The sequence below is a fragment of the Scatophagus argus genome, chromosome 1, assembly GCF_020382885.2.
Source record: "Scatophagus argus isolate fScaArg1 chromosome 1, fScaArg1.pri, whole genome shotgun sequence".
Classification (NCBI taxonomy): Eukaryota; Metazoa; Chordata; class Actinopteri; family Scatophagidae; genus Scatophagus; species Scatophagus argus.
The window spans coordinates 17770135-17782983 of record NC_058493.1 but is presented as its reverse complement, the minus strand read 5'-3'; the positions used below and the strand labels follow the sequence as shown (position 1 = coordinate 17782983).

The 12849-nt window shown below is 38.4% G+C and overlaps 1 protein-coding gene and 1 long non-coding RNA gene across 2 annotated transcripts in view; both read right to left on the bottom strand.

Moving 5' to 3' along the window:
• The window catches only part of LOC124058844, a 33472-nt gene extending 30169 nt beyond the window's left edge, over window positions 1-3303 (bottom strand). Inside the window, exon 1 of the long non-coding RNA XR_006843335.1 lies at window positions 2782-3303. This is a non-coding gene — a long non-coding RNA (uncharacterized LOC124058844). The remainder of the gene's footprint in view (window positions 1-2781) is intronic.
• A 2274-nt stretch (window positions 3304-5577) lies between these two features.
• calca (calcitonin/calcitonin-related polypeptide, alpha) lies at window positions 5578-10191 on the bottom strand. The gene is made up of 4 exons (XM_046388326.1): window positions 7787-10191; window positions 7264-7355; window positions 6801-6932; window positions 5578-6276 (listed from the first exon to the last, which is right to left on the bottom strand). The coding sequence occupies exons 2-4, from the start codon at window positions 7347-7349 to the stop codon at window positions 6099-6101; spliced, it is 396 nt and encodes a 131-aa protein (XP_046244282.1). The 5' UTR covers window positions 7350-7355; window positions 7787-10191; the 3' UTR covers window positions 5578-6098.
• Window positions 10192-12849: the final 2658 nt, after the last annotated feature.

Genomic DNA, 12849 nt, shown 5'->3' with positions numbered 1-12849 from the left:
GAACACTAAAGACCTTGAGTAGATTTATATTGTGCTGTAGGAAAAGAGTATATTAACCTAATGCTATGCACGTTACCACAAAGAATACCTCATCAAATGCAGCACAGTTCTTCTTTACATGCTATCACCACACATATTTAGCCACAAGGTGGCAGTGCAGAGCAAAGGGGACTCCCCATTTCTTGTAGATTGTGGGTTTTGATATAAAGCACCCTAAATGCATTTAGTGTGCAATGGTTTGAGTCCACAAAGCAAAAGAGCCCAGAAGGCATCTGGTTTGATGCCTGGACCAGCAGAAAATATATGAGCAAATAATATGAGTGTAATGTGCCACTTCCTCATTACCACCAGGTGTCATTGAACATTGAGATTAACCGTCAAGTCTTCCATCAGAAGTAGTTTGTGACAAACATGTAAAGTTGCCACTGAAGTGTGTAGCGTCCAGGATTAAATGCTGGAAACACTGTGTAAAACAGGAATTTCCTGTTAACAAAGAGCGCTGCTATCAGTGAAACTTTGATGGAACAATGAAACAAGTCACCTTCAGGAAGAGGCTGAAAAGAGAAGGCTGAGAGCTATTCCAGCTCTGCTTCCAGGCCAGCAGGAAAAAGCTTTTCCAAATGTCTGCAGGTTACGAGACGGATCATGAATTTTATTTTTTCGTGTCTCAAACTTACAAAATCTTTAAGGTACATTTGCTTAATTTATACATAATGTAATATCATTTCTGCAAAGCGCCTTCTACATCCGAGTTTTTCCATATAGGACAAGTGGTGCTTGTAATAAAAAGTAATACTGCATAAGCAAAGGACGGCATCTGATATAAGCCACCACAAAGCACTTCAATCATCCTGGTGATGAAAGCCAAAGGACATGGTGTTGCCTTTCTGTCTTTTGGGGAGCTAAAAGTTCTCCTTTGTCCAATATGTATATAAAACAACAAACTACCACAAAGCCTGACCCTGTGCGGAACAAGAAAAGTAAGATATTACAACTATATCCAGATGGTGACGAGGCAAAAGCGACAGATGCTCTTCACCAGACACTCAAGAGATTTGGCATCTTGAACAGCTCCTCTGAGGATCTGAACTAATGCTAACACCAGCCGTCATCTCTTTCATTAGCGCCGTTTGGGAGTGTGCACATGGCTGCTCACATCCAAGAGTAGCCCCATTCTCCTTTGTCTAATCAGTTGAGATATGTGTTGTCGGTCAATACTCGAGGGAGAGGGTGGCAAATTTTAAACACACCCTTCTTTTGAACGTGTTTCAACAACAACAGCCACGTTCAAGTTTGTTTTTTTGACCTTAGCACCGTCTTTTACATTTTTAGATTAGACTACGTTCTATAAAACAAAGGTAATCACATACCAGTGGGCGCATGGCTTTTCCTGCATAGAGTAATTTTCAGCACACCCGAAAGAGATTGTGGCTAGCCCCAAAATTATAAGAACTGAGATAATTTGATTGGCTATCCTTAAGCTAATCAAATTATCTCAGTGCTACTGAATTTATATGAGTTATATGTTATGAGTTATATATATTTGAGTTCTCTACACATCACTTTGAACATGTCACATTTATATTTATATGCTGATTTTACAAGAGTTGTTTCTCCCTAAAGAGACACTTAAACAAAGGAGTCAAACAAGTGGTAAAAGAAGCATGTCAATTAGGAAAGACTAGCAGCCATGAAGCTCAGGGTCTGTTACACAGGAACTCTAGAGAAATGGTGACAATACTCGAGGGGGCTGTTAGGCCTATAACATAATGATTCCTGGGGGAAAAAAAAAGGTCAGAGTAACTGTTGCTGCAACAGAAGGAAGAAAGAGCGAAACTCTTATTTAACTTATCTATGCTGTTGTATGCGGTTTATATGATTATACACCTTAAGAAGTCAAGAAAAATGTACTGACCTACAAAATAAAAAACAATTTAGAAGGGAAAGAGTAAAGGACTTCATCTCTGTGAATGAAACCATGCAAAAGTCTAATAAGAAAAAGCTTTTTTTTCCCCACTGTTCTCTTTTATTCTTTTTTACTGCTCTGTGTATCTGTCATATCTGGTTTCTAAAGCTCCTCTCATTCACAAATCTTGTACATAATCTTATCTCACCATTGTGCCTTACAGACATCCTGTGAACCAGTGAGCCAGTCTTTAGCACAACCACAAGACATCATCCATCATTTCACTAAAGTGCTATTTAAAAACAGTGTAACTCAATCGATCATTTTCGATCAATGTACTGTTACCAATCATTTTCACCTTGACGTTTCCATATTCAAGTAACCTCATGTCATTTATGGATTAGTAGAGGAACAACTTTTTACTTTTTCATCATTTTTTAATTGATATTTCTTACATTTTTGGATGCTGTTATTTTTAGCAGCTTGGGATATGCAAAAAAAAAAGCCACATTTTAACCATATTTGGCAATTAACAAAAGTTAATCAATTTTTCAAGTATTGTATGCTAAAGAAAGGCAGAAAACCAACTTTTTATTAGCTCCAAGATTCTGTTTTCAAAGAAACTTTGACCATTAAACTCTAACTTATTACGATCTAATGACGGCAGCCGTGCCAAGTTACTGACTGCAGTAAATTCGAATATTAAAATAAATAACCACACACAAAAAACGTTAATCTTCTGACATCTGTAGACAATGCCAAAGGGTTTCAACTGCACTCTTATTTTTGAAAGAGCAAAAAGAGACTCAAACTTTACATGTTCACACAACAGTAATCCAGCGTGTTTAAAACATACTAATAACTTTCGGACTTACTTTAAGTTGAAACGTGGCTCCCTCAGGCCAGGTGAATCCTTGCACTCTGGTCATGTTATCATGTTTCTTCTTGTTTCAACTGTGCGCCGTCTTGCTTGTAAAAGTGCGCCATTCTTCTCGTCAGTGACTCTTGGTGAGTTCGTAATTATAATAAGGTTATCACGTTAACTCCCCATCAAGCACCAACAAATGCATCCATAGTGGCCACCAACCAGGATAAGCCCTTTTCTTCATCCGAGAAATTTCTTTCTTTGGGCCAAAGTTCCCAACTCGTGTCCCAACTTCATTAATTAAGCTAGCTTAGCTCTCTGGCGATAGCGACATGCTAACGCCTTCATCCCGGCTTTTAGCATCAGGTGTTGGTTGGGTCAGTGAGATCGATATTCCTCTACTTTCCAGGTCGATTTTTTTGTGGGGAACAGACCGAATACGCTGCTGGGACATTTCCAACTTATCGCCACTCTTAAAAGCTTTTAAGGAGCTCCTATTTTACTGTTTTCTCCCACAAAGTCTGCCCAGGTGAGTGCAGTGTTTAGTTGTCGTTAATTGGTACAACAGCGACGCGAAATCCCGCCCCCTTTCCCACCTGGCCTCTGCAACTGTTAAAGGGGAACACCAATTTTAAACACAAAGACCTGTTCTCATATGTGATGTACTGTACCACCAATAGTTAATCTGACAATGTTATAGGATGAATACATCAAAAGGAGAACACTTTATTCATAGAGGGTAATTGCCCTTACCTACTTTGAAATGTTGAAATATTTCCCTGGGGTTGTCTGCCCATATTCAAAACTAAATAGGTATCTATTATTACTGTATACTGGAGAGCATAATACATGTTAACGATAATTATTTTATTAGTATTTAATTGGCAAAGCACAAAATTTGTCCTTGTAAATTCAGGGAGGCCAACTGGCCCTTCCATACTTCCTACTGTCCTACTTCAAGCATTCTTGCTAGGACAACACCCATCTTTGAACTTGGCCTTCATTGTGATCTAAACCTCAAAACCACATCTGTGTTCATCACCTCTAAAATTGGTGCCTCCAAGACTTTTTTTTTTTTTTCTTACTATTATGGCACAGTGATACACAGAGACTCACAAAGTACAAACGATACCAAACCTGCTGTCACTGCTGGTAAAAATGCTTTCCAGTGGTTTGAAATTTTGTAAAATCTGTGAATAGACCACCCAATTGGTATTTCTCTGTGGAACATCTGTAAAATAATATCCAAAGCAGCATTTATACGTTTATATAAGAAACACTGGCACTAGTTTCACATGGATTTTTACATAAACAACACCCAACTTAACTGCAACCCAATTAATGTTGCAATGCTTTGGAAAAATCTAAACATACTCCTCACTTAAGAAACTTGTTCTTGAAAAGAATTTATTCATGAAAAAGCAGTAACTTCTTGTAACCACTGGAGGGCACTATGACCCCGGTATAGAAAGATAAAATAAAAACGTGTTTAGGTTTCACTGATATGAAAAAGAATGGGAAAAAAATGTTTACAGCTCATAAAAGTGTCTCGTTTGGGAAATACTGTAAAGTTTGTAGACAGTCTAATTATGTATGGGTAGTGAATGCAGTAAGTCCTCTCTAATCCATGAAATAGAAAAGTGAATGTCATATATAATATGGTTTGATTATCCAAGCATATCTTGTTGTTCATATCACATTATGTGCACTTTCTTGCTGGAAATTTATCTCACCCAGTCAAATACAGTAAGACCAGTAAGACACGAAAGCCTAATTTAGCTAAAATACGATTTATTCCTGCTTTCAATTCACAATTATTACAATATTTAGAATCATAAGTACATTTTTCACACTTGCATTGAGCACTACAATGAAATGTAATGAAGTATTTTACATGAGGGCACAAGACAGCCACATTTGTTGAAGTTTCTGATGGCAGTGCAGATGTATAGTACAAGACTTCCTGTCTGACATACTGTACAGGTCAGAAGCACAACCAAGGCCCAGGCTAAGACACAAAAGGAAAATCCATTCTCATCCCTCTTAGCAAAAGCAAATATCTTCTCACTTAGTTTTCCATAATGATAATGACACCTATGCTAGTTATCTCGATTTCTTTTTAAGCACAGACTAACAGTAAATAATGACAACTCTGGTGGATGTCTGAGAGCAAGTTTGTGAAGAGTAAATGCTCTCATTTCCAAATGACTGTAGGTAGATGATGATGACGCAGTGTTGTCACTCAAAGGAGGCACTTGGTCCTAGAGAGCCGAAGAGAGGAGAGAGAACATGTAGGTTATGCTGTATGTGACGGCATTAAATCACATTATCTCTTATTTAAGAAAATTTCACTTGTATGTGGAACAAGTGAACCCCAACAAACAGTTATTCTGCACAAATTCTTACGTAATGGAACATGTGATACAGGTATTAAAAGTCGAAATGCAACAACACTTGGACGATATTTGGTGCTTTAGTTGACACTCATCTAACAGTCAGTTGCACATTTGTAATACCATTATTTAAATTGCTCTCTCATTCTTTATCTACAGTACAAGCTTCAATACTTTTATACTAATTATACTGATGTGAAAGTACGGCGTGCTGACCTTGTATCTGCTCTTGTGCTCACACAGGGCCACGCCGCTTTCGTCTGCCAAACGCCTGGGCGCCCACGTTGGTGGGAACAAAGTTGCTGTGTCCCAGGCCTCCTGACCGACTCAGAAAGTCAGCCAGGCGATGGGTTACACAGGTGGCTGTGTTGCATGCCCGCTTCTGTGCTGTAGCATTACTTGTAAGAGTGGAAAAGACAAATGAACACAGTTTATTATGATACTCATAATATTGTGTTGCATTATCAACATCAAATAAAACAAAATGGAGATATGTCAAAGGAAATATTCCAATAATTGTGTGTATTATAGCCAACCATGCTTACCCTTTTCTCCTTTCATTTTCCTATTCACTGAGTACAGTATGTTTTCATTTTAAATGGATTAAAGGCACATTCCATGTAAAATATGATTTATATTCTTTTGTAGGGAAAACATAATTACCAAGAAGAAAAAAATAATTTAACAATAAGAATTCTCTTGGCTATTAATATATTTTATTGAACTGTGACTAACGCAATTATTGTGGTTGTTTCAAGTCTTCAAGTCTGTCACACAAAAGTAATGTTTGTCAGTGGAAAGTTAAAGCAATGATGTTTCCTTGAAGTTAATCGGACAAATAGGATCCACATACATCAGCAGTCTCATGAACTGATAGAGCTGGATGAACAAGCAAATGTTAACAGAAAAAAAGATGGGCTAAAAACAGAGAGTTTCAGTTGTATGTGATGCCATAGTTTTCATATTGCTCAGATAGACTTCGTTTCTTGCCAGGCGTCCCTGCTCCCACGTTGGTGCGGGGATAGGTTTGCAGTTTGTGAATATCTTGGGAGAGTTTGCCCAGCACACACGTGCTTAACCCGGTGCATCGCTTTGACAAGGGTCTATCCAAACTGTTAGAAATGGAGACAAACATGCAGAAAACAGGCTTACAGTAACCCTGGCATGCAGACAATTAATACCTACATGCATGATGTATTTCTAAAATGTCATGCGTTTACAGAAAAAAAGTTGTGTTACATTAACATTTCAAATGCATGCTGACAGATCCGAAAGGCATACGAAGACATCATATTAACCAAAGTATTGTAGCTGAGTTGTCATGCTGTTGTTCACTTTCATTTTCTGAGATAACGTCTATCACGCATGCTCTCTCATGTTATTGAATTTCATGCTCTCTTCTGACCAAGGGCACTCATTTACAGTGACGTTAAATGAATGGATGAATGAACGAATGCTGTCCATGCATTAAGGGATTATGACAGAATGTTGATTAACATAAATTGAACTTTATACCTTGACAATGAATAAACACCAAAGCTGGAGCTGTGGGGCTGATAGATAGATATAGAGATAGATAGGTAGATAGATAGATAGATAGATAGATATCACACCTGGTACAATGCTTAAATCATACCTGTTTCCATCATCTGTTTGTTGGTCTTGCTCATCTGAAGTTATCTGCATGAACTCCGCCAAAGCACCAAGTAACCTCTGAGCATCATCATTCGATAGTGTGATTCCACCTGACATGGACTCCTTACTGGTTCTGAAAATACACATTTGATTACATTAATGTCTCTGGTTCCCACACTGACATGTTGACATGGGCTTAAATATCTGTCCTGATAAACACATCTGTTAAAAACTAATGGGAAGTTAAATGACACTTTTATATCTGCCAGATATTGTTAAGACTAATGATGAAGGTTCCGGCATGTAAAATTATCTTTGAGGAAATTAAGTTTATAGATTTAAATTTGGCTAGTGAAAGAAAACTGAGAAATGACTCAGACGTCTCACACATAATTTTTTCACATTTTTTAAACAATGTAAATACAGTATTTTTGTCATTTTAGGAGTGATGCCAAAGCTCTCACCTGGGTGGAGCTGCCTGCGAGACATACACCTGACAAATGATCAACGCATAGGCAAGAAGGAGAGTCCAGAGTTTCAGCATAATCATTATTCCCTGCGGAGAATACATGCAATGCTTAACGGGGTAATACAAATTATTGCAATAAAAAATGTTTAAATGCATTTTGTGTCTAGTCAATGTCCACAACACTTCTTGTCTACCGAAGAACTATTGCTATCTACTGTGTGTCTCTCTCTCATGCTCCTTCACTGTTTTAGTCACTGAAGTTACAGAGGCAGGAAGAGAAGTTACTGGCAACGTCCTGACACAGCAGCTGTATCCATTTGCAGTATTAGTTGCAGCCCTACATAAGTGGTTCAACATCACCAAGCCAGCAAAGCTGTATCTCCCTTCTGTTAGCAATCAGCATTCAACAGTATATTCCAGTCCTCACCTTCTCCAAAAACTACATCATCTGATATTTAACAGGGACAGCAACAATTTCCACCAACAACTAAAAGAAGCAGTCTTTAATGTGTACTCACCGCAGGGCTATAGATCTTCTTGTAGTGAAGAATCAAACAATAGACTCACTTGTGAATCTGCTCAACACTCCCCACAGTACAGGGTTTTATATATGTACCCCATGGGTTTCAGTAGAAACTGAGTAAGCATTCGATCATAGTCTATTGGCTAGTCAAACCATTAGCCAATCAGGAGTCCAATATCAGTTACAGCCAGCCAATAAGAGAGCTTGTACGCAAATGACATCAATGCAGGGTCATGAATGTTCTTAATTCGCAAAGTAAGAGGTACTTTAAACAATGAGAAAGTAAAATCTTACTGAAAGTCCAGGGGTGATGTCATGTGGGGTACGTCTACTTCTTTTATTCAGCTTGTGGTCGAAAGCCAAGTGGAGAAAAAGTTCTTTTCAGATATTGAAATATACTTCATGGAAAGTTGCCAAGTAACACAAAGCGGCAGCCTCAAAAAATTAAGAACTCAATCAATAACACTGTGTCACAGACTAAACTAAATTATGTTCATATCAATATGCTAAAGAATTAACAGGTCCAATTGTACCCTACTGCTTTCTCATATGTTTGAATATAGTATTGCCCCATCAGACACTACTGAATAATTTAAAGTGTGTTGATAAATGACAGTACAGTTTGATAAAACTGCTCTCCTATATGAGAAAAGCATCACTGTGAGCTCTTTCTGTGCATAAGCGAGACCTTTCCACAGAATTCTGTAGTGTTCATCCAGTTTGTGTGAGCTAATTACTGCGCTGTTGGTCTGTGGCCATCTTCTAATTGCCCTTATGTAATAATATTGGATGATGTATCACAAAGCATCCTGGTTCCAAGTTTGTTTGGTTTTTTTTTTTCTTTTTTTTTGCGTCATAAGGAAACTCATTAGTGTGGATGAGTCCTTTAGTGCTATTGAGCAGAGCTGCAGGCATTATACCAGTGCCACTAAATTAGTCTCCAAAACCTCCACATGATGTCAGAAATTGCTCATGGAGGACTAAATACTTTAAAAAAAGAAATTCAAACTATGCATACACAGTGATGAATGTAAATTGTCTCCGTCTCCTCTGAGTAATTTGCCAAGAAATTTCAAGAGGACTTAATCCTCTTAAGTTAATCAGAACTGAAAAAGCTTTTTGGATGAGAGCTGAAATGCCTTCACTTTCGAACCGAAGTCCAGTTGCCCCAACTTATGTTCCATGATGCACAATGTCCTGGATGACTGAGAATCTACACTGACATATTATTTGGATGTCAGTGTCAACAATCTTACTTACAATCTAAACATCTCATCATCAGGCCACATTTAACAAGACAGGATCCGCCTTTCACTCATCCCCGTAAAAGTAAGTCATCTCCGCACTTTTTACAGACTGAAGCTTCTCGAAGGCCTTGATGCACCACCATCTGCTCTGACCAATGACGTCAGTTGAGGCGGAGAAATTACATTCCAAGGGGAAAAGTTTATTGTCAAGAATGCAATTAGCTCACACTGTTCACATCCCCTAATGTTAGGCATGAATTGGCCTGGAAAATTAATTACAACACAGGAGAGCATTCATGACAGAGAGGGCAGCGTTATGCTCACTGCGGTGCTTATCAGCCACAGTCTTGGCTGAGTCAGTGTGAATGTGTGTTCTCACAAAGAGAAGCAGTGCCATTCCTGGCTGGGACTCTGCTAAAAACCTCCCAAAGAGAATTTCCCTCAAAGCTCTCTTGTATCGACACCCAGCATTATGTGAACAGGCGGGAAGAATTCATCATCGGCTGGAATGAACCCACAGGGCAGTAACATATGAATATTGATGATGATTTGAGCATATTAATGGATTATTGGTTATTTGCAATGTGAAATGTGCATCAGTCCTCTGCAAGTTTTTTTCCCCTTTTGAGGCTCGTATTGAATCTAATAAAGTAAGCTGAACAGGTGCAATTAGCACCCGCAGAAGGGACCTTGAATATGTCTTGAAATTATAAGCAATTACAGGGTGAGCTGGAAATAAACTAGAATAAGGAAAATCCCCTTGTCAAAAAACATGGACGAGGCCTTAGCAAGAGAGGAAGATACATTTTGTATCAGGAGATAAAGGCCTAATGATCTTTGTGAAAGCTTTTTGTGAGGATTCCAAATGTGTTTGGGGAAAGATGCAGTCCGAGTCGGAAGAAACATAAGTGCAGTTTCACACAAAAGTGGGCACCAAAATAGCACTGTGCTACCTGATCTGCATGAATACCTCAGCATGCCCACACGACTCACATCAGCACAAGCAGATTCATAAGCGGCCGCGAAGCAACTACAAAACAGAAATGACTATTTGCACTGCTGTCGCCTTTTGAGAAGAAATCATTTGCCAGCTAGTCAGTGAGAAATGCATCTTTCTGACTGTATCGGGAAGTTTCAAATTCCTCCAGTCCTGACCTGACAGTAGTAGTGGTTCATAGCTGCTCTTTAGTTTGCCTGAGTACAAGCCAACAGTCGGTGAAAGTGAGATTTCTGGTTTTTCAGTTGGCAACAGTGGATAGCATGCACCTACAAAGTCCCAGGTTGAAATCTAGCCCAGGTTTTTGGTCACAGGTTGTCTGAGGCTTCTCTTTAAGTTTTGTCACCACAGATCCCCTGCCAAAAAAAATATTCTAAACTGAAAATGGTAAACCATGAAACAAGACACTGAAAGGTACATACAGTATAATGAGGTGCTACATCATCGAGACCTGTAGACAATAACAGCGGGACAGATTTGGGTATGAGTCATTCAGTCTAGTCTTTAAAGTGGAAAAATGAAGCAACTGTCAATTGTGTTGTTAGCTAGATGACCTGTGTATCTACACTGGAATGGTGCAAAGAATAGTGAAAACAAAAAGTGAAATACATGGCAACGGTGAGAACAGACAAGCAATGTAGTGCAACTGTGTGCAAAACTCCTAATAGATATGGAGTGCCTGAAAACAGTTTGCAGATTGGCTTCCACCTTTAAAAAGAACACATAATTATCACTGAGGCTCATGGAATTATAAACAGGTTAAGTATCCATTAGCAAGGGGACTTACACCTGCTGTTCTCCATTTTAAAGCTTACCAAACCTTACCTAACATTTACACACCTGGGCCAGGAGTTGCAGAGGGATTACGCATCCTGCTCTTGATGTTCCTGCCACTGACATTATGTTAGAGGCTCTGGACTGTGTTAGTATTACCGGGAATGGTAATAATTAGATTTTCCTCTTGTACTTGATAATTCCAGTCATCCGGATGGTAAACACTTTGCTGTAGAACTGAGGCAGTCAAGGGACCCACCCTATCGAACAAGCCCCACAGCCTAGCAAAACAGGAAGACTGTTGAGTGTCCATGTGAAGACGCTCTTCATGTGGCTTTATAATGTAAAGACTGATGGTGTTCTACCACACATATGCTAACTACATTAAATCCCATACAGGACAGGAATAGAATTAGCCCAGAACAGGGTTAGGAAGTTGTTTTCAGGAGAAGAGCTCATCATTGCAATTAAAGTGGAATTCATCTGTAAACTTGGTCTATGTCCCTTTAAAAAAACTAAAATATATATGGATACATGTGTACATTATGTATTTATTAAGGCATATTTCCATCTTGCGTAGAATAACATAAACTTAAAACATTGGTGTTTTCTTTCCACACTGGACACAATTCTTGGGGTTCTAAAAGTAAAAGTTAACTGTAAAACAAGACCTAACCTGAAAGCCATTAAAAGACTGTTTCAACTGGGCCAAATATTCTCATTAATAACATTTCTGTGGCAATTTCTTCTTTCCAACATTTATTATCTTACCACTCCTCATATTACAAATGTATATCATTAATATTTTCTTACCGCATAAGAAAGATAATATGTTTAAACTCATTTTCTAAATTGGTTCATAGTAGCTGTAGTTTTATGTCAAACATTTTTGAAGTATCTCTGGTTCTGTTTTTTCTGCATGTATGCATTTACAAAATATGGTTGACATTAACCACCTGGACACACTTGCTGTTGGTGTTTGATTAACCCAACCACTAGCAAGATAATGCAATAGTGAGAGCACGTTTACTTGATTAAATTTGACAGATGTGTTTAATGCTTCCAGGGTAGCTTTTCAGTCTGGGGAGCTGGCAGGAAGCAAAGATATAATTTACAAGAATCTCCTCATTAGGCTGCCCTAACAAATCTGAATGATAGGGAGGGGTATGCAGAGGCCATCTAAGGAAAAACAGCTTACCAGCTGCCTCAGCAAGAACAGCTGGATAAACAACTTCATGTCTAACGAGGATGAACTGATCACACAGTAAAATGCAGAACATGCTTTTACAAAAGTGCATATTGTTTATAGTTTAAAACCTCATTAATGAGATAATAATACTTACCTGGGTCTACAGGTTCTATCCATTATCCACTTCTATCTTTACCACAGGAAAACTCTACAGGCAATAAATAAATAATTATATAGTGCTACTTGTCATAAAAGGAATCATTTCACATATTTTGGCAAATGTGTCAAGTGTGTGTTCCTTGATTTGTCAGATTAAGCTGGAAAACATGGAAAAGAAGCACTGTGCTACAGTTTTATATGAGTGTTAAAAATAGCTAGCAGTACCCCTTTTTAGAACCTACACACACACGCACACACACTCCTGCACTGTCTGGACATGTTTAGGTTTTAGCTAACTAGTTTAAAAAACCTCACACAACTATGCTAAGTTTGGAATGTGGTCCCGGCCTCAACCTTTAACCTCTAAATGTAGAACATGACCTAATCTTTAACATACGGAGGTGGTGAAGGTGAAGCAGCTCACTGGGGCAAAGTTTATTTGATTATAAACAAAACAGGGTAACACACACACACACACACCACCTGAGTGGGATTTTTTCAATTACTTCACCGAATTAAATTCTGAAACACAGGAGAGGCTCTATGATTTTTTTTTTCTCCTTGTTGCATTTGATGCATCTCTTTCGAAAGACTTTGTCTGAAAACAGTTAGGATTTCTACGAGTACATTTTATAGTATTGTGGTTGAGGCGAGATTCAGTGACTGTTTCAAAAATGTGTGACTTAGTTTGC

What these genes read in the sequence shown, in the direction of transcription:
- calca (XM_046388326.1), bottom strand. Translation starts at nt 7,349, where the DNA reads ATGATTATGCTGAAACTCTGGACTCTCCTTCTTGCCTATGCGTTGATC. An exon ending in TCGCAGGCAGCTCCACCCAG is followed by an intron (nt 6,933 to 7,263) that starts GTGAGAGCTTTG and finishes GTGTATTTTCAG; the next exon opens with AACCAGTAAGGAGTCCATGT. An exon ending in CAAACAGATGATGGAAACAG is followed by an intron (nt 6,277 to 6,800) that starts GTATGATTTAAG and finishes CATTTCTAACAG; the next exon opens with TTTGGATAGACCCTTGTCAA.